The sequence below is a fragment of the Rhinolophus hipposideros genome (genome assembly GCF_964194185.1).
Source record: "Rhinolophus hipposideros genome assembly, chromosome: 3".
NCBI lineage: Eukaryota > Metazoa > Chordata > Mammalia > Chiroptera > Rhinolophidae > Rhinolophus > Rhinolophus hipposideros.
In genome coordinates, this window is record NC_138049.1 from 35,885,700 (window position 1) to 35,907,088 (window position 21,389).

The 21,389-nt window shown below is 33.4% G+C and overlaps 1 protein-coding gene across 1 annotated transcript in view; it reads left to right on the plus strand.

The window, feature by feature from the left end:
* Positions 1 to 636: 636 nt before the first annotated feature.
* The window catches only part of TRDN (triadin), a 343,597-nt gene continuing 322,844 nt past the window's right edge, over positions 637 to 21,389 (plus strand). Inside the window, exon 1 of the mRNA XM_081044419.1 lies at positions 637 to 1,183. Coding sequence (XP_080900545.1) covers positions 1,162 to 1,183 — 22 coding nt within the window. The 5' untranslated portion in view covers positions 637 to 1,161. The remainder of the gene's footprint in view (positions 1,184 to 21,389) is intronic.

Here is a 21,389-nt window from a genome sequence, read left to right on the forward strand (position 1 = left end):
AATAAAATAAAAGATAAGTGTAGTCAGCCCTTGATTATTCAGATTGGCTAGAAATTGTGATTATTAATGCCCTTTGATTCTCCTTCTCCTTCCAACCACCAGATATTGAATATTTCTCTGCTCATTAACACCTAGCTAGTACTGGGAAGGTGAAATTCTAATCAGCCAATTTGGTAATTGTTAGATGCTATGATCCTTTTTTACTTATTTATTTTTGAAGTTGAGGAAGGGAAAAGCTGAAATTGCTCACTAAAATGTGGGCTCTAGATCTCTAAACTTTGTGTTGACTTCCCTTTCTTAAATTCAGGTATTTTATTTCTAATAAGTTATTAAAGAGAATGAAAAAACTAGTAACTCGTCTGTTGTCCAGTGTGACTATAATTTGAAATCACATATTTCTTATTGGCCAGTGTTTGGGAAATCTTAATCCTCTACATGGAAGCTTCAGGATTTAATAGAAGCAACTTTAATTGTAGCCCTATATAACTAATTACACTTGCTAAGCGGATTTAGACTAGTAGGGAAACAATTTGGAGAAAATGATTTGAACTACCTCCACCTTTTGCCTCTGATAGACATTGCAGGACCCTCCTCACACCAAATAAGGGTAAGAGAAATGTTCTGAGCAATAAGAGCACTAAGAATAAATCTGAGCTATCATGGATAAGATTACTTTCAACTCTTAATTTCATGTTTTCTGACATAGACCCCAAGATCTGTAATTATCTTAGGAAAACTGCGGGGGCTTAGACAGTACTTTTTAGTTCTTTTGCCTTTTTTTTTTTTTTTTCCTATCTGTCTTTGGGGCTGGAGGGCTGTGTGTGTGTGTGTGTGTGTGTTCCCCTGGAGTGCCAAAGGGAAAAAAAAAAAAGTGCTGAAGAGTCCTAGGGAGATGAGGCTATTTTTATTCGAAGCTGATACTTTTGCCTGAGCTACAAGTGCTGCTTGGAAAGGGCTCAGGTTGTTTCCAGGGGGAGAACTCTGCAGAGAAGAGACAAAGTTCAACAAGACAACAAAGGAGCAGCAGAAACAACCAGGAAAACGAAGAGCCCTCACTTTTTCATCTAGAACCCCCCCATCAGAGTTCTCGAATCCTAAACTATTCTGCAAAGTGCCGCTTGACTGGAACTTTTTGTCTGCCTTTTCCTTTCTCCAACCACCATGACTGAGATCACTGCTGAAGGTATTGCTACCATTTTCCAATAGTATCAACTATAAAAAATAAAAACAAAAACAAGGTGGAAATTGACAGGCACATTGACAGTCAATGTGTCGACTTAAAATGTTCCTTTTAGGGTAATTTTCTTGATCAATGATTGTGTACGGGATCACAGAAGTGGATTTGGGAGCTGAGAGGCTGACAGATCTGTGTGTTGGGGGAGTGAGAAGAGGTTTCTCTGAAATTTTGCATGTGGAAACTTCTTTGCTGTGCCAAAGGCCCCACTGGTTACTGGTGTCACCCACACCTCTATAAATAGCTATGGTCATGTAACATGGCCGATATCTTACCTAGCAAAAATACAAGGCTTGCAACAAGGAGACCATGATGAAATTAAAATGTTGCATTTAATGTTTAAACTTAGAAAAATGATTTTGAGCATTTTTGCCTCATGATATTTCAAAATGGAGATCTTAAATGATTTTTATACAATTAGAGATATAAGTGCTCCCTCAAAATTTGTATATATTTTACTATTGATGGATATTCAGAGACAAGGTTTGAAATTGCACAAAATCACTATAAGTCAATATGATTTTTAAAGTACAGCAATTTATAAGTGGCCAAATTCTGATGGCTTTTTACGTAGTCACATCTCTTTCCCCCTAAATGATTAATTCTATCTTTATAGTAAACTAAAATTTTCTCTTTCAATGCTTATTCTGTAAAGGTACATGCTCTAAGCAGAAGCATATAATTTACATTATGTGACCATGGTAGCAATTGTTTTATGCAATATATGTAAAATATATCCATTTAAAACAACTAAAGCATATTGAATACAGACATAATCCAGTTCTAGCCGCGGTAAAATTTGGGAGGTGGGTCTAAAATTTGCTTCTGACAGCTGTAAGAAAATCAGACAGGTGGTGCTCTTGACAGCTTCCAAGTTGGATGCTGGTTTGTTTTTAATCAGACAACTGAAAAATAGAACATGTGCTTTTGGCTCTTTGGGCAGACAACAATATAGACAGACACACAGTGATTTCAGAATTGGAGATTTTTCTAGCTTTATAAGGATAAATGTTTTCCTTGTACCTTCCATTGAGAAATTTAGTCAGACTTCCAAATTAACAAAAACAATTACTGAGAGATTTCTATGTATATCAGGTATTTTGCTCAGGACTTTATGTGTGTTTACTTATTTAAACCTCACACAACCCAGTTAAGTTGGCATTATTATCTCCATTTTGCAGAAGTAGAAACTGTAGCTCAGATATTCGGTGACTTGCTCAAGACCCCAGTACCACCAAGATTAGAAGCTAGCTCCCTGAAATCTAGTTTGCATTTTTTTTTCTTCTCTGTAAGAGAGTATCAGGTTTACTCTTCACCAATTATAGTTGAGAATTTGCTAACTAATTATAAATAGCATTTTTCCTATTCCTTAGATATTCTGAGTCACATGGCCTTCAGTTTATCTTAAAGAGCACTGTGTATAAAAGCTGCTTGCTTAGCTCTGTACAGGTGATTACAATACCTGTGAATATATTTTTCTAACTCTGCACAGGACATGGACTGCCAGCTGATTCCAGAAGTCACTTGGCCAAACCATTTTTGGCTTGTCTGTAGATTATGCTCTGCAGACTTTCGCACTTAATTCATAAAACATTTTACAGGAGAATCCCTGAATATAAAATAGAAGTTTTGTTTCTCTGTTATCCCCATGGGACAGTTTAAAGTGTTCTTGGAACACCTCCTGGAGTCACCTATAAAAAGATTATTGAATTAGAAGTAAATTAAAGATGTAAAAACACCACCTAGTTCCTGGGTGATGGTCATTTCCTACTCTCTGGCCTTAACAGTTCATAGGATCTATGTCATCTGAATTTCAATAATGTGCTTTTATCCTTTTCTGGAATGATTTATTAATCATACTTCTCAAATGAAAATTAGAGTGCCAACTCAAATGAGCTTAACTTTTAAAATTAGTACTACCATAGTCATTCCTGATGGTTATCTAAGGTTTCTTAGCTGCTCTACTATACATTTTTTTCATTTTTGTCTTCGTGAATCTCATTTTTTCTATCCCATTTACAATAGCCTTCTTTCAGTGTTTTATTAGAAGTGTACTTTTGTACACAACCTTGGTACAGCCTGGAATAGCCTTTCCTCACATCTGCTGTATTTCTTTTCCCACCACTTTTGGACATGTTACTGAAATGTAAGTACTGCTTTAGTAGCCTTATGACATTTACTGGTTACTCTTCCCATCCATTAATCACAAAACAAGCAAACACCTTAGAGTGCTTAAGGAAGTTAGAGCTAGTGTATCTCCTTAGAGAGTTCTAGTACACTGTCATCACCTCAATTTATGGAAAACTGAGGTTCACAGATTATATGACTCTCCCATGGTCATCAATAGTTAGGGGAGGTCTGAGGATACAAATCATGTCTCCTCCTGCTTATCCCAGTGCTTATTAAACCACAATGCAGGGCACGTCCCTAAAGTTTACCAAGTTCTTCTCATAGATTTCCATGGCATGTTCCAAGCTGGATTACTTCACCTGACAAAATAAAGGAAGTAATTCAAGATATGGATTTTTTTTTTTAGATACGGAGCAATAGATTAACTAAAACTAGGACAAAGTTGAACCCTAAAGCATTTTAGGGAAAAAACAACTTTTGATTCTGGCCATAATAAATTAATAAAGATAATGATAATGATAATAACAATTCACATTTATTCAGAAGACATTAAATGTCAAGCCTGTATTAACCTTGTTATATGATCATTTAATCCTCAGAACAACCAAATGAGATAGTTTATTATTTCTATTTGTAGAATAGGAACCAGAGGTTTAGAGAGGTTAGGAATTTGCCTGAATTCACACAGCTGTATAAGGTGTAGCTAGGATTCACACCCATATTTCAGATCCCTGAGTCATGTTGAATACTTCCTCCTGCTGTATGAGACTAATAGCTTGGGATCAATTCAGAGGTTAATAGGAGCCTATAGTAGGCCCCTGTTCTGGTTTGGCCCATGTTACATTGGGTAGTTTAGAGCTGGCCACAGACTGGTTCAGACTCAAATAGCACTAAGGTTTAAGACTATAAATAGCCATCTACCTTCTTTCCAGAGGCTCAATTATTCCTAAATTAGTGCCAAAGTTAGCTCTCCCTTCTGAGGTTCATATGAATGTTCAATTACCAATTTCATCATCTATTTGAAAGCATATATCACTATGCAAAAATACCTTTCTGATAATTTGATAAATGAAGTTGAATCTTAATAGCTTTGTTAAAATGATGGGACATTTTTAAAAAGATGATAAAACATGTAATATTTTCAAATTGCCAGTTAACTAATATGCAGTTAAACGATGCTTTACACTAACATTTATATAATTGTTTTTCTCTGGGTCTGATGACCTCCAAATATCAGGAAATAAAATATTTATGTAATAGATTTCAGTTGGTGAAATCCTATATATGTGAATAAGTTAGCATTACTAAAACACTTAGTTGAGGAAATTTTTTTTTTTTTTTAAAGTTAGAAGTTATGTCAAACTCAATTTCTAACTATTAATATTAATTAACTGCAGAATTCAGGAGAAAGGTCATTGTACTCTACATGGAATTCTTTCCTTACTATTAGTTCAATCACTCATTGCTTCTGTAACAAACCTATGAGAGGATTCAATTTCAAAATTTAAAGCAAAAATGGTCAGTTTTTATTTTACACAATGCACTGCGTTGACAGAAATCTATAGCACATGAGTAGCCACTATTGTTTTCAGAAGAAGAAATAAGTAAAAAAAAAAAAAAACAAGAATTCACAGCCAGACTACTTAACAACTATGTACACAAGTTATATCATCAAAAGCAACAGGTATGAAATTAAGAGAAGGAGCAGATCTGACTTACACATCTATATTTATCTTGCCCAAAGCAAGAGTAGATACTCTGGCCTAAGTGGAGATGATTTGTGGGTGGGAGGAGGTGGCAGAGAATGAAGCTCCAGGGTCAAACTCTAATTACTTCTGGGTTATGTTCTCCTATTCAGAAAAAAGCAATAAACCACATATAGAAAATTATTTGTAGTTCTAGGAACACAGTTTAACATATAAATGGATGAAATGATGCAATGTTTGAAATTTGCTTCTAAATAATATCTAGAGAGGAAATGTAGATGAAGTGTGGTAGTTTAGGGTTAGCCATGAGTTAATTGTATTGGGAATGGTCATAGGTATGTGGGGTTTCATTATAATAGTCCGTATTCAGTCTGCTTTTGTGAAGTTTCAAGCCTCTCATTAATAGTTAGGAAAAAAGAATAGAGCTGATGTTTTTAGTAAATGATTTTAATAATTTATTTTTTGTAATATAAAGGGTGCCAAAAAAGTATACACATTTTAAGAAAGGAAAAAACTATTAAAATTGTAATACTCAACATATACCAATAGCAAACGATGAATACAAGTCACGTTTGACTTCTGTAATTACAAGAGGAGCTCAGAGTAGTTACCAACAGCATCCAGAAAATTCTGATTATGGCCAACTACTTCTTGAGCAACATTAACCAAATTGTCCACTTGTACATATTTTTTTGGCACCCTGGGTATATAGGTCAGTGAATCCACTGACCACCAAATTTATTTATTAAGTGCAAGTTACTGTCTATATTGAATAATCCGTGGTCATTGGTATTACACACAGAGGGGCCCAGAAATGTACCTTACAGTGTAACTGTAGATGAGGAAGTAATAATTTTTAAATATATTTATTATAATATGGGAATCTGCAGGTTAGTTTCATATAGTTTCTCAAAATCATTCGTGACTTTAGAGACATTAATTAGTAGCAGATCATTTTGAGATGATCCATGTGAAAAGCTGAGAAGTCCAAAACCTAAAGAGTCAATATCGTGCAAGGAAAAATAATTCCCCAAAATGCGGTGGTTAGGAACATCATGTATATTCACAGGGTATTAAGTGCTAAGGTCTTACATGAATATCTCTCTTAAAAATCACAGAAACCTTGAAAGGCTGGAAGACAGATACCACATAAACCGAATCAGTCTGACTTTAATGCTTCTTGATCCTCTTTACTGCTCAAGTTGAATTTAGAAAAAAAGAGAAGAAAAACAGATTTTGAAAACCAATGGGCTCTATAGTTCATTGAAAATAGGAGAGAAAAGTAATGCAGAGCTGAGAGACGGCAGCATTAAAATAATTAAAACCAGTGTGATAGAGTTGAAAGTCTGTGAGGTTTCAAGTCAGAAACCAGGTTCAAACGTTAGCTCCACTACTTCACCATTACGTAGGTGGTCTAGGGAGGGTGAGGGGGGCCTTATAAGGAGGGGTCATAAAGCAGTGGATGAATCTTTGTTAAGTGTGAATAATATAGCTAGATAATTTTTTTTAACTTTTACAAGATTGTGCTAATTGGCAAATTAAGTTTTTGTTTGTTTGTTTGTTTTTAATTCTGCAAAGTATCCATAATGCAAAATCTGCAGTGAAAGTGAACAGAAAATGTATCTTTGTAGTGTCAGTCCTATCTGGGTTCCATTAAGAAGCGTTTTGTTGTAGCTTTTGTTATCTGTAATAGTGACTTTCCCCGTCCCCCCATTCCCCCCCAACAAAACTTTAGCACACAGTACCTGTGAGAAATGTTTTGTTTGACAGCTTAAATGCTTCTCATTTTTTTCCTACTTATTTTTGGTCGTCATTGTGACTGTAATTTAAAAATCATGATAATTTTACAACGTAAAATGAATTGAGGCTATTCAGCCATTCAAAGGGCTTAGGAATGCCTACAGACTTAAAATCTCCAATGCTGTTTGCATTAATTTTTAATCAGTTAACAATATTTAATATGAGAGAAACATAAAATGGTGCAACTAAGCAATTTTCAAATCGTCTACATTGATCTTTGGGTTGAATATATCAATTTGAAAGGAGAATACATAGATAGTTAAGATTTTCCAGTTAAGCTTTTGGTTTTGCAGTAAAAAAGAGTTGAAAACAATATTGTCTTTTATTCCTTCAAATTAAAAGAAACCCTTTGGGGACACACTTAATATACGTAAAAATGCATATTATCTAAAGTAACAGTTTGAAAATTGCAAATTAGAGGACAACCTTTATCTGGTAACTATGCATTAATATCATACAATAATTCCAAGTTTATGGAGTTTAGTTTCTGTTCAACTTACAGTTCTAGGAAGATCTGTCAAAGTTAAGTTTTTTGGTTTCCCCTATTCCCATTGTCTCTGGACAATATGAGTGCCATGCATAGTTTCTGATAGGAAGTGCCTATTTGAATGTCACATAAACATGTATTGCCCCAAGTAAGGGTTTTTCAGAGATAGATAGAACTAATTTCCTAGTCCAAAATTATATTTTTTTTCATTTTTAAAGGAAGTTAAAGAGAATATTGTTGGCATATATATAATGAATAAAGTTCTCCTCTCTGTACAAGTTATCCTCTCTAAACATCAAACTTCTCCATATCTCTGGGCCAAAGCAAGCTGTCAAAAGCACACAGAATTTATGATTGTGAGAGATCCTTTGGTATGTAAATACCCTGTTTCCTCATAAATTACAGATTCCGTTTCAGTTATGATATACTTAACTATTACATTTAAATATATATGGTTTAGATATTTTCTAATTTGGTATCTGTGACTGGGGCATATGGTCTTCAATTAAATAAGTTAAAGATAAAATCTTTTAACCCAGAAGAAGATAATTTAAGAAAGATAATTTATATTAAGCAGCAGCTTTTTACAGGGAACACTTGGTTTTATTCAGACAGCATGAGGCCAGACCTCATTGTCATACACTGGTTTTATCCTCACTACGCAATTGCTGCATCATTCTCTTCTCCCTGACATGTTACTGAAATGCTCAGAAAAACAAAAGAAAGAAAGAGATCTTAATATTTAAAAGTTAGCTTAAGAAAGTCCTAGCACATTGGTGAGCATGTAGATGTGAGAGAATCAGTTTCCATTTATGTATGTTTTCAAAATACATTTTTAGCAAGGTTTCCCTAAAAATTTATTTTTGCCTTTTAAAACAAAATCATTACACAATTAAAAGAATTTTCTGTGTAAGATACTTGACATAATGTCAGAACAAAGTGGGTAAATATAAAGTGACACTTATTTGACATTCAGTAGTGGAACTATTGTTTTTGTCTCTGTTTATTCTTATTTAACTTATGTATAATTTCCTAGGGGAATAAGAGTGTACTATAAATCTAAAGTTACCATAGTATGGTAAAACACCAAGTTTGTGAATTTTATTCCACAGAAATATTAGGCATTGCATTTAGAGAAAAGCAAAGACACAAAATACATTCATTTGAAATGTAACAACGTTTTAGACTCTGGTATTAATTACTGACCTACAAGTAGATTTATAAAGCAGTAGGTCATGTTAGAGGCTCAGTTGTAGTCAATATTTTAGCACTATTATGTACCAGGCTGGATGCCAGATAGTGAGGGCATTAAGATGATTAATACAAGGTCCCTGACACTAATGTAGTAGATTGAAAAACAAACAAGATAAAGCAAAGAAAAAAAAAAAAGAATAAAGATCAGGAAAACGAAGAGTGGACAGGTTTAAAAACATGACTCCAGTTGGATTTATAAATGATGGGTATTTAATTTAGTTGAACAAAGTCATGTTATCGTTCATAAATCTTATGATTAGTGAACACGTTGAAACTTGCTGAAAATAACTTTAGAATGATTAAAAAAAAGTGCCCTATTCTTGATTCGGATCATTTGCAGTGCACTTTCCATTGGTGAGAAGGTGAAATGGCTTGCCAGAGATTAAGGAGATCAAGAGTAGGTTTGATCAATGTAGAGGTAAAGGAAAAAGAGATAGGTAGTAGGTAATAATTAGTGGTCTATAGGATGAAGCCCTAGGATGGCCAAGGTACAGTTACGTAGCTCAGAAATTGGGTAAAAGCCCTGGTTGAAATATTTTTGTTAAGACAACATATTGCTGCAATATTGCAAAGGTTGGATGTCTTATGTTCTTGATTTATTTTGAAATAGTTGTTTATTATGATCTCTAGTTTTGTTTCCTCCTACATGAGGGTCTCCCACTATTTGTATTTCCATTGCTGCCTTTTATACCCAAATACTCTAGTTTAACCTTAGTTTGTATTTATGGAGCACCATTTCCAATTCATGAAACATGATGAAATAATATTAATACTAATTGTCAGACAAGTACACACTAAATAAGTTTCTTCAGGTTAATAATGAGAAATCCACTGTTAAGAAAAAAATTAATTCTATGGTCACTGTTGTTCTGAGTACTACTATGCAGACTAGTGGAATGGGCCAGTGGTCTTGTGAAGGCATCCTATAAACACGATGCAATAAGCATTGGAGCAAGGCAAGAGGGTTTTCTAGATGCTAGGAAAAGGCCTTTATCAAGGAAAGGCTGAAGAGACATGGTGCTTATTCTAAGGCTCAGAAGATATAACAAAGAAGTACTAGGAGAGCAGACATAACAAGATTAAAGCAATAAGTCTGCAGACTCCTCTAGAGACTTTGTTCATAGTGACTGGAAGAGTTGTATCAGAAATAATATTTTTGACAGTTGCCAGAGACCTGCTTTAACTACTCTGTCTCTGCATTTGAAATGCTCTGTAGGTCTTTCTAGAATGCATCATTATAACCATCATCTAGTCTGGGCCCCTGTTTTTGAGTAACATAGGCTCTCAATACCCAGGTGTTTTATATCATGGTATCTTATCCTTGTCCCGTTACTCTTGTCATTCTCCTGTTGATGGAGAAGGGCAAAACTGCTGACACCCTGAAAGATATTCATTCACTTAATAAATACTTACTTGTATATATTTGGGGTATGTTCTTTTGCCAGTAATTATGTTAAGTCCGAGAATGAAATGTGAAACATCTATAAATGTAGCACTCAAGGGAGAAATGAAATCATTGTATGAATAGCTGTAATGCACAAGGCTGTTTCCTAAGAAGTTCCAAGTTTCCTAAAATAAGTACAGATAAAATTACATGTAAAAATTGTGAGATAGATTCTTTGGTTTCTCATAACTCAGGTCTAAAGTAGACAACATTCACTCATATGAAACAACTAAAAATGAATTAATATATAACAAAAATTAAGTGTTATGAGATATGATTATCAGAGAAATCTGAGAAAAAGGAAACAGATGAACTTCGTTGACCAGGGACTCTTATAATGGAGTAGAACTTAAGTTTAAACTTGAAGGATATTTCTAACTGAAAGAACAGGGACATAAAGGAAAAGCAAAGAATTACATTTTATCAATTTAGATCCTAAAAGTTCCAGGTTAATTTATTTAACAAATGATTATTTATTATATTTTCACTAAATCTTGGCCTCAAGCTTTATGCTGGGGAATCAAAGGTGGAGGAAACATATTCTATCGACATTTGGGAAGGATAATTTGTCTGAAAGGTCTTTCCCAGACTTTTCAGGATAATTAGCACACAGTAGCACCCCTTACCAAATTTTGACTCCACAAACAAACCCAGGTATTTTCCTATAGGGATTCTAAACCACACCCTGGTTAACAACCAATAAGAACGTAAGACAAAGGTTCACATAACTGCTAATGGTCATGAAAGATGTAGGATCAAAATGCTGAACGATTAGAAGCTCCTGGCTTAGTTATCTTCTAATTTTACAGAAAAGAGTCTTTTTAGGTTACTAGAGGGTATTTGGATTGGTGGGAAGGTCCACTAATATTTTCCAGTCAGTTACCAGCTACGAGTTAGTATACTAAATATAGTCATCTAGTTAAATGATTAGAAAGTTATGAGGGATAGAATGAAATCCTTACTGAAATATAATTATATGTGGCTATCTTGATTCGGTATTTTTAAATCTATAGTAGTAAGAAGAAAAGATGAAGTATAGGAAGTGTAGGACAAAGAGTTCACAAGCTAAACAGAATGACAGGATCTCCCCTTGAGAAAAATCAGTGAAAGGTGATGGCTTATTTTCTGTGTCCTTGAGCTAATGAGTTGAGAAGTGACAGCATAATTTGAGGAGAGGCACAGGTGGAAGCAGCTCTGATGAATAAACTGAAAGACAGGACTCTGCAAAATTGCCTCATATAGTTTTACAGAATCTAAGTAATAAACTTGGGGGTGGATTACATTTACTTGATAATCACCCCATATCATAACATGTTGAACTCTACATGTCTGCTTAGAGTACCTCCAATTTTTTTTTAATCCTTTGCATCACTACCAAAATAACAAATGTAGGAAGTCACTTAAAATTAGTTCGTTAGGTTACACTGACCTACTTAGAAGCTAAAATGCCCAAGAACTCTAAGTGAAAAAAGAACTAGATAATTGTGGCAATTTTAGAATAATACTGTCCCACTTGGTTTTCAAGAAACCAACCAGCTTATCGGTTCAGTGTTAAAAGAAATATTATGAGTCCACAGCTTTTAAGAGGTTTTAACTTTTTTCTTTGAAATTATTTTTATAAAGTATTGGCACTAAAAGCTGCATAAATGATATATATTTATATATCATTTTCTAAACAGTAATGGAGTTGACCTCCACATAACCAATACCCAGATCAGGAAACAATATTTTCATCACCTTTGAAGCATATTTCCATCTCCCCACCTACTAACTGACTCTCACTTTGGTTTTGTTTCCCAATCAAGAGTCCTCTTTCTCCAATTCTTCCCCAGCATGAAACAACATTCTAACTTTTTAAAAAATAACAATCATCTTGCTTTTCTTTATAGTTTTATGGCCTCCACATCTACAAACAATGGAGTATAGTTCTGCTAAGTTTGTTGTTTATATAAATAGAACCACCAGCATGTATTATTTTATGTCTTGCTGCATTAATTCAACACTGTAAGATTCATCTATTTTGTTGTATATAGCTGTAGTTTGTTATTTTTCTTACTGAACAGTATTTCATTGTATGAGTGTCAAAATTTATTCATTCATTGGAATTTTTTTAAATTGGGAATCTATTATGAACCACACTGCTATGATCATTCCTCTTCCTTTTAGTTTAATATTTTATGGTTCTCTCATCAATGTATATTTATTTCATGGCACTATGTTCTGTGATAAAAAGGTGCATTCAGCATGGAGAACTCACTTTGTTGAATCAAATTGGGTAATATATATATATATATATATATTCCTTCAAATATAATCAAGAAACCTGGAGAAAAGCTGACCTTCGTGGTTACCTACTAGAAATGCCCCAGCTTATCTTTCAGAAGAAATCAATCTAGTCCCCTGAGATATATAAAATGGGTATTTGGGGAAGCAGGGAGAGAATGAATAGACTAGTAAGGACTTCTTAGAGACAAAAAAGGAATCCCCATTATATAGTGACCTCTATCTGAGACTGTAGGCAGTCACTCAGAAACTAGCATTTAGACATGCACAACCTGGAATAAAAAAGAGGTTATTCAACAGATATTTACTGAGTATCATGCCTCCTCATTACCAATCAGTGTGCTTGCAGCATGGCCAGTATCAGCAAAAAACAATGACAACAACAAACACAGTCCCTGTTTCACAGAGTTTATACTAATATAGAAAACATCTATCTGATGACTAAAATACACATCCTCACCAGATTCTGTATCTGGAGAGTATGGCCAAATTCTTGCTGGTTGGAGTCCCTTTATCTAGGATTCCTGGTAATTCCTATTCAATGGACACAATCTTTAATTAGACTTTAATGACATTTATTAGAATATTGCTATTATTCACCTTCAGGCCAGACTTACTTAACTTTCCAGTTCTACTCTTTCTGCTTTTAAATCAGGACCTCCTCTCTTTAGAAGGAGACCCTTTAAGAAAGATACCTTTATCTACTTCATGTTTATTTTTCCAGCTAAAATTCTCAAAAATGATCCTATTTTGAAACAATTTTCGTTAGTGTGGAAAGCTAAACTACCTCAGTGGGTGAGAAAAGAAGGGTTAAGAGAGAATTTTTATCCCCTTATGTTTTGTTATCTCTAAAAGTGAAAGTGAATACAACTCTATTTGTGAAAATTTATGAAGCTCATGAGTACAATAGACAATTGTTTTTACGGTTTTTTGGGGTTTTTTTGTTGTTTTTTTCTCAATTTTCAATTTTAATTCATTTTGGGTCAAAATGTAGGAACGCATGTAGGGTGCTGTGTGGACATAGCATCAGCATCATCTGGGAACTTGTTAGAAAGTTTTACTTTTTTAATTAGGTTACTAATTAAGATACCCCTCAGACTTTCTGCATCACAAACTATAAGAGAGAACCTAGCAATCTGTGTTCTAATAATCCTTTCAGATGATTCTAACATACACTAAAGTTTAACTACTACCTTAGTTAATTAAATATAGAGTTTTAATAATATCACTACTTTCAATTATATTAGGAGTAAATATCCAAATCATACATGAACATAGTGCCTCAAAATTAATATACAACAATTGAGGGTTTTTTAAATGACAAATTTATGTTCATGTGCAATATAAGATTCTTTTTCATGGGCAAAGTAAATCTGAAGAATAGAGATGGAGAAAAAAAAAATCAAAGAAAGTTAGAACTGTTTACCTGGAAGAGAGTAAAGATGTATGGAGGCCAACAGCTCAACCTGTGCATACTGAAACTTATTAAAATGTTCTTAATCAGCTATTACTTTGACCCTACAGAGTTTTGTCTTTTTCCCATTTGCTCAATCTCTAACCTTTTGGATTTTTCATTTTTGCTTTTCTTTCTTTTTTTTTTTTTTTTTGCCTGATAAAACTGTTGGCATTTTGGTGTATTTTCTTTACTTTCTTTCTTTTTTTCTGTTTAATAATTAAAGTTTATTGGGTGACAATGATTAGTAAAGTTACATAGGTTTCAGATATACAATTCTGTAATACATTATCTCTATATCACATTGTGTGTTCACCACCCAGAGTCAGTTCTCCTTCCATCACCATATATTTGATCCCTTTTAATGAGTTCTCATTTCTTGATTGTATCTTTTCCTCTTTATTCCCACTGTTCTTGCTTTAATTTAAACTCCCATAATTTCATATTTGGATCCCTGTATGTAACACATTGTATTTTTCACAAGTGTCAGCAGCAGTATTTCCCACCATACATGTTGTTCTTTTAATGTGACCTTGACTCTTTTTCCACTGGGAAGTGTGGTCTATTTTCCTTCTTCTTGAACCCAGGTAGACCTGTGTGACAGCCTCAACAAATAAAACACAATAAAAAATGATGCTATATGACTTCCAAGGGTAGATCCTAAAAATGCCAGGCATGTCTATCTTGTCCTGTTGGGATATTTACTTTTAAATAATACTGTAAAAAAGTTTAAGCATCCTGCAAAGGCCCATAATACAAGGAACAAGCTGTAGGTCAACAAACTCAGCTGAGCTTCCAGTCAATAGCCAACACCAACTCTCCTCCCATTTGAGTGAGCTATCTTGAAAATGGATCCTCCCGTCCCCAGGTGAGCCACTCTAGGTAATACTTGTGGAACAGAGATAAGCCATACCTGCTGAACTCTAATCAAATGGCATGTTTCTGAGCAAAATTAATAATAGCAATTGTTTTAAGCCATTAAGTTTTGTGAAACAGCAACAGATAAATGATATACTATATAAGCATGTACATAATCCCTGACCTCTGACTCATCTTGCATATGACTACCAAATTAAATCTATAATGGTATAGAACCCATGAAATAATGGTAACTTACTCAGAGTACACTTGCTTTAACCAGATTCAACATGATGTTAGACGATTGTACAGTTGTTATATCTCTCAGACTTTTATCATTCATTTATCCACATATTTATTCCTTTACTTACTCAAAAATATATGAGATGATAACTGTTATAATAAAGGGTTCTAGTTACTAGAGATATGTTCATGAAGAAAAGGAAAAAAGAAAGAAGAGGGAAGAAGGAGGAGGAGGAGAAAGAGGAGGATGGGGAGGGGCAGGAGAAAGAGAAGGAGAAAAGAAGAACAAGAAGGAGAGAGAAAGAAAAGGAAGAGAAGGAGGAGGAGGAAGAAGAGGAGGATTGGAGAAATTCCTGTGGTCAATAGACTTATTACAGAAGATTCTCAATTACCACCCCTCTTTATATTTTCTAAATATGAATATGTAAATGTAAATGTTACGTATTCATACACACACATATATATATGTGAGTATACACACACACACACACACACATATGTTAAATGATGCCCTGGTTGCAGGCCAGGGAGTTGAAGAAACTTTCACTTTCAATATGTAAGATCCCCCCACATAATACGTTGCCCTATTTGAGCAAGCCTAAGCCACACTGTGTAGAGGAATGTTCATGTAATGTCTATTGACAAAGAGTAGAGAAAATATTAGTCATGGTATGCGTAATAATGCCCCCCCAAATATATCCATGCCCTAATCTCCAGAACCTGTGACTACCTCATCTTCCATACCAAAAAGGAATTTTCAGGTGTGATGATATAAAGGACCTGGGGCTAGATTATCCTGGATTATCTGACTCCAATCAAATAAATTCATGAAAGTGGAGAACCTTCCTGGCTGTGGTCAGAGGGAGATGTGATGCCAGGACTTGATCAGGCACTACTGCTTTAAAGATGGAGGAAGAGGCCATGAATCAAAGAACACGGTAGCTTGTAGAAGCTGGGAGGAGTAAGGAGACCAATTCTCCCCTAGAGCTTCCATAAAGGAATGTAGCCCTGCAAACATCTTGATTTTAGCCCCTGGAAACACATGTTGGACTTCTGAGTTACAGAACTGTAAAATAATTTGTGTTATTTTAAGCCATCGAGTTTTTGGTAATTTTTTTATGGCAGTAGTAGAAAACTAATATACCAGTGTCTGATTACTGTAAATCTCTCTTATGTACCATGAGTCAAATTTTGAGAAGGATCATATAAAATTGACATAGAAGAATTGCAAATTTATTTCCACGAAATAAATCACTTTTTAAATAAAATGAATAGGTCTCCTTTCTATATACAACCTGAGGCTAAAAAGCAGCCATTTTTATAAGGTCACAGAGCTCATTATTGGAACACTTAATAGTGGATTAATGAGTAGCTTATTCTTTCTGTAAAAATATATGCTGATTTTACTTCCAAAAAATAGAGTTTTCTAGTGAGACTTCTCTCCTAAGAATCAACAAAGTTAGACACTTCATTTTGTTTTGTATTTCCACCAATGGATAATTGCAGATCTTAGGAAAGAACATTATAGTTTGTGTAATATTTATTCCTTCTTAATATCTCTATGATTAATTTGTTTCCATTCAATTCTATGAGCATTTCTGAAACAGGAATTGTGATTTGTTTTATAATTAGTAGCATTTGTACATATATTTAGTCACCTATACACAACATCTAATACATATTGTCCTCACTGTTTAGATGATCATAAAATGAACTTTAAAAGGCTCCCTTAGTTCTTAAACCAGGACACTTGCCCTTCTTTGGAATGGGTATCCTTCACCTTCCTAGGTTTGCACACACCAGGAAGCGATGTACATTTTCTGCTGGATAAGAGCCTATTAATAGAAAGCTGACACGGCTGTAGTTTTAAAAAATCAGGTCAGAGATTAATTTCATGAAACCCACAGTCATGTCAAGTAAACATGATCTATTTGAGGTAGGTGAAAGATGTGTGATCACTTTGTTTGCTGTTCAAACTAAAATAAATATACCTCACTTTTATATTTGGATTCTGAAACCTTCTTTTTTTATTTTTTATTTTTTTTTGCTTAGAACTTCTAAAATAGCCTTGCATGAAGTTCCTGCAGATTTTAAACTACTGACATAATCTTTGTGCTTATATATCTTCCCGTTAAAACCAATTAAAGAAAAAAAGTGATCAGAATATGGGATACAATAAGATATGACAAATGATGTTTATTAACATTGTTGAAATACTAAAAGTTAGAAAAGTAAAACTTGGAATTAAGTAAGCATAAAGTCAGATTTGTAGGAAAACAAAATTGCCTTAGTTTAACCTGAAAACATTAGATGTCCATTAAAGGGCAGAATGCAGATAGACATATCTTTGATGATGAATATTAAAAGACATTTTTCAGAAAGGAAAGAATACAACAACAGGAGTGGCCAGATAGCTCAGTTGGTTAGAATGTGGTGCTAATAACACCAAGGTTGCTGGTTCGATCCCTGCATGGGCCACTGTGAGCTATGCCCTTTAAAAAAAAAAAAAAAAAGAATACAACAGAGCAAAATTTTAAGTGGTGAGAAACCATAAATACATGGCATGACATTTGTGTTGCATTTACACAATATAAATGCATATAAGTAAATATGAAGTGTACATATATTTTACTTGTGATGCACAGAATAAAATATGAATATAAAGTTTTATCTTAATGAATACTGAGTTCTCACAATATATGAGACACTCTTACAAAGCACTAAAAGAAATTATTTGGTAACCATATAACAAAGGTTATAATATTGTAATAGGGAGATAGACTTTGATAAATGTAATTAAAATAATTCTTTAAACATTTGTTTTAAATGCCAGTGTGCCAAAAAACATATATAAAAGTGGACACTTTGGTCAACATTGTGCAAGCAATAGTTCCTGTAATCAGAAGAGTCCGGGTGCTGATGGTAACCAGTTTGAGCATCTCTTGTAATTGCAGAAGTCAAACGTGACTTGTATTCATCTTTTGATATCAGTATATATTGAGTATTACAATTTTAATAGGTTTTCCTTTTTTAAAATGTGTATATGGTTTTTTGGCACCTTTTGTATAATGGTAGCTTAAGGTCAGCAGCTAGTAATGATATTTTTATTCTAGAATAATTTTGCAAATATGTCTTATTTTACTAAATATATACTTCATATATCTTTGAACTAATAGTAGAGGGGTCAGTTTAAGGTTATTTGAAAAATAGCTAAGTATTGTTTCATAGTAACATTCTTATGTTCTTTGAATGGTGGAGAGTTTAAAGTAGGAAGTGATTTATACATACCTACTTACACCAATATCTCCCCAACTTTCACGTTATGATTCATATGTTATGCATATGAATCACTTGTGAATTTTGTTAAAAGGCAGATTCTAATTCAATAGGTTTGGATTGTTGCCCGAGAATCTGCATTTCTAACAAGCTCCCAGGTGATGAGGATGCTACTGGTACACGGACCAGTCTTTGAGTAAGAAGGTACTTGAGCACGTTAAGGAATGCGTAAAGGAAAATGCTGCCTTGGGTTTTAGTCTCCGATTTTTCAACTGAAATGAATAAACAAATGGATATCTTGTGAGAGAGGACCAAAAGGAGAAAGAACGTTTTATTATTTATTTTTGTTTGACTCATTAAAGAGTGTGTGTGATCCTTTTTAAGAAGAAAGGTTCATATTGCTGGGTTAATTGGGTGCCATTCAACTCATATTCATTATGTGTATATATAGTATCAAATACTTTCGATCCTGTAAAATCTTAAAAATATTTTATTTACCCTTTAATGACATTTTTGTGGTATTTTTATAAAGACTTAGATTTTAAAAAGAGATACAAATTGTACGACATTTTATTTAGATGATTTTTAACACTTAAAATTATCTATTATTATCAGTATATTTGTTGAATATCAGTGGGTATTGGGTATCAGATTTCAAAATGATTGGGCACATATCTCACTATGATGATCTGTGGGCTATTTGTATGCTTCTATTTGTATGTTTCATGTGGAAAAAAAAAGTTTCAACCAAACTGAATAAATGGTATTAAGCAGAAGGAAGTTGTTGAGTAATTAATAATGGTGATGACATTGATTTGTGCTGAGATTATGTTCTCTCTGTTTAAGGTAATGACTTTTGAATACTTTCTATTAAGGGTGAAAAAGGTGAAGGGATTAAAAAGTACAAATTGGTAGTTAAAAAATAGTTATGGGGATGTAAAGTGAAGCATAGGGAATATAGTCAATAATATGGTAATAACTATGTATAGTGTCAGGTGGCTACTAGACTAGTTAGGGAGATCACTTCTTAAATTATATAAATGTCTAACCACTATGTTGTACTATGTTGTACTATGTACTATGTTGCACTATGTTGAAATAAATATAAAATAATATTGAATGTCAACTGTAACTGACAAATTTAAAAAGGGTGAAAAAGGGGAAGGGGAAAAAAGAGGTCCACATTTCCAGGTATAAAATAAATAAATCATGGGGATGTAATGTACAGCATGGGGAATATAGTCAACAATATTGTGATAACATGGTACAGTGTCAAATGTTTGCTGGACTTACCATGGGGATCACTTCTTTAGTTATATAAATGTTGAATAACTATGGTGAACCCCTGAAACTAATATAATATTGTATGTTAGCTATATTTTTAACAAAAATCTTTTTAAAAAATAAAACATGAAAATTTTGAAAATATATAATTAAATTTACATTTATTTATTAAGCTGCTAGCAAATCTCTAGGTTTATTTCAACTGGAATTAGATGTGTTTTCTGATATAAATGTAGGTTGAGAGTTTGCTCATGTAAACTCTGGCATCTGTTGAGAATTCCCAAATCCTGAGTCTGTTTTCCAGAACACAGGCTAGCACTCCATATTTACCTCAGATTTAGTCAGATTTAGTCAGTGTATGAAATTTTCCAATACCTTTGTAAGTGAAGGATGATGTAACTGCCTTTCACACTTATTTTGGGTCATAAGTCACTAAATGCACAAGTTTTTCTTTTTATTCAACACAACTAATTTTACCTTTATAGCATATTGTTATTGATTTTATTTCTATGATAAGAAAGAAATGTCATGATATAAAATAGGTAGAATTGTGGGAAGTAGAGTTGGAACAGGTTTCAAGGTCAATTCAAGCAATTTTATGTTAAAATATGAGTTATTCACATATAAAATTACATGCCTGGAAACTACTTTTAGTTTTTATCCTGTCCCTAAACCGAAATATACTTACACTGTAAAAACTGTCAAAGAAAATGAATATCTATCTAATGGTTGGTTAAAATACCCACGCAAATGTACTTAACATTTTCTTTAGAAAGCATTTGTGTCTAACAATACTATGACAAGATGTCCTCACCTAAATCGTTCCTGTTAAGATTTAACACAATTTCCACTCTTCTTTTTGAACTTGAAAAATAGGAGGTCACCGTTCTCTTTATCGTGTCCCTTGTCTCCTAGAACACTAAGAACACTAATCTTACATTGTTCTAGTCTTTTTACTTAACAAGCTGAAAGAGCCAAGGGGCGGGGAGATGTTTTTCCATATGCTGTACATTATATTTTCAGCCTTTTAATCATATGATTTTCTAACCTGAAAATTTCAAATAATAGTGTATTTTGAGAAGATATAGATGGCAAAAGGAAACATTTATTAACAAGTAAAGCAAAGTCTCTGACTAATTTAAAAAAACAAAAAAAACAACAAATCAACAAGAACAACAACAACAAAAAAAACCTCACCAAACTAATCAGAAGGAAAGCTAGCCTTGATTCTCTGCTTGTGCTTACTGGCTAACTACCAGCTGGGTGTATTGAGATTGGTGAAAAAAAAAATATGTAAGGTCAAACAGTCATAGATTTAAACTCTTGCCCTTCCCCGTACTCACAGTGTGACTTTCTCACGCCATCTTTCTGAAATGCAGTTTCCTTACCTACAATAAAAAGGTTATAATGACAGTTCATAGAGTATATATATGGAAGTGCCCAAGACTGCCTGACACATACTAGAATGATGTAAATATTAATTTATTTATTTTCTTTTATGTTGATAAAATGACATTATAGGAATTCTGAGGAATCATACATTGCTATGGGTGTATGTATGAATGAATCACACATATATAATCATCAATACATAAAAAATATTGTATTTTTACTTACTCTACTTATTCATGTAATAAAGATTATAATATCCCCCTGACTTTCTCGGAGCACAGTGGGGGCCATTGTTTCATTTTGTTTTGTTTTGTTTTCTTTCACATCTTGTGAATATAGTGTAACTTTTTTCTACCCAGTCCAATTCTCTTGGTTATGCTAAAATTTTTGTTCTTTGCATTTTTCAGATTTAGAATTTACAAAACTTTATTATTATTGTACATAAAGTTTTTACCTTTCAATTTTTTTCACTTATTGATCTCATTTTAATATTTTGCAAGAATTTTGAAATTCCTACACAATTTAAATATTTCTTCCATCTCTAA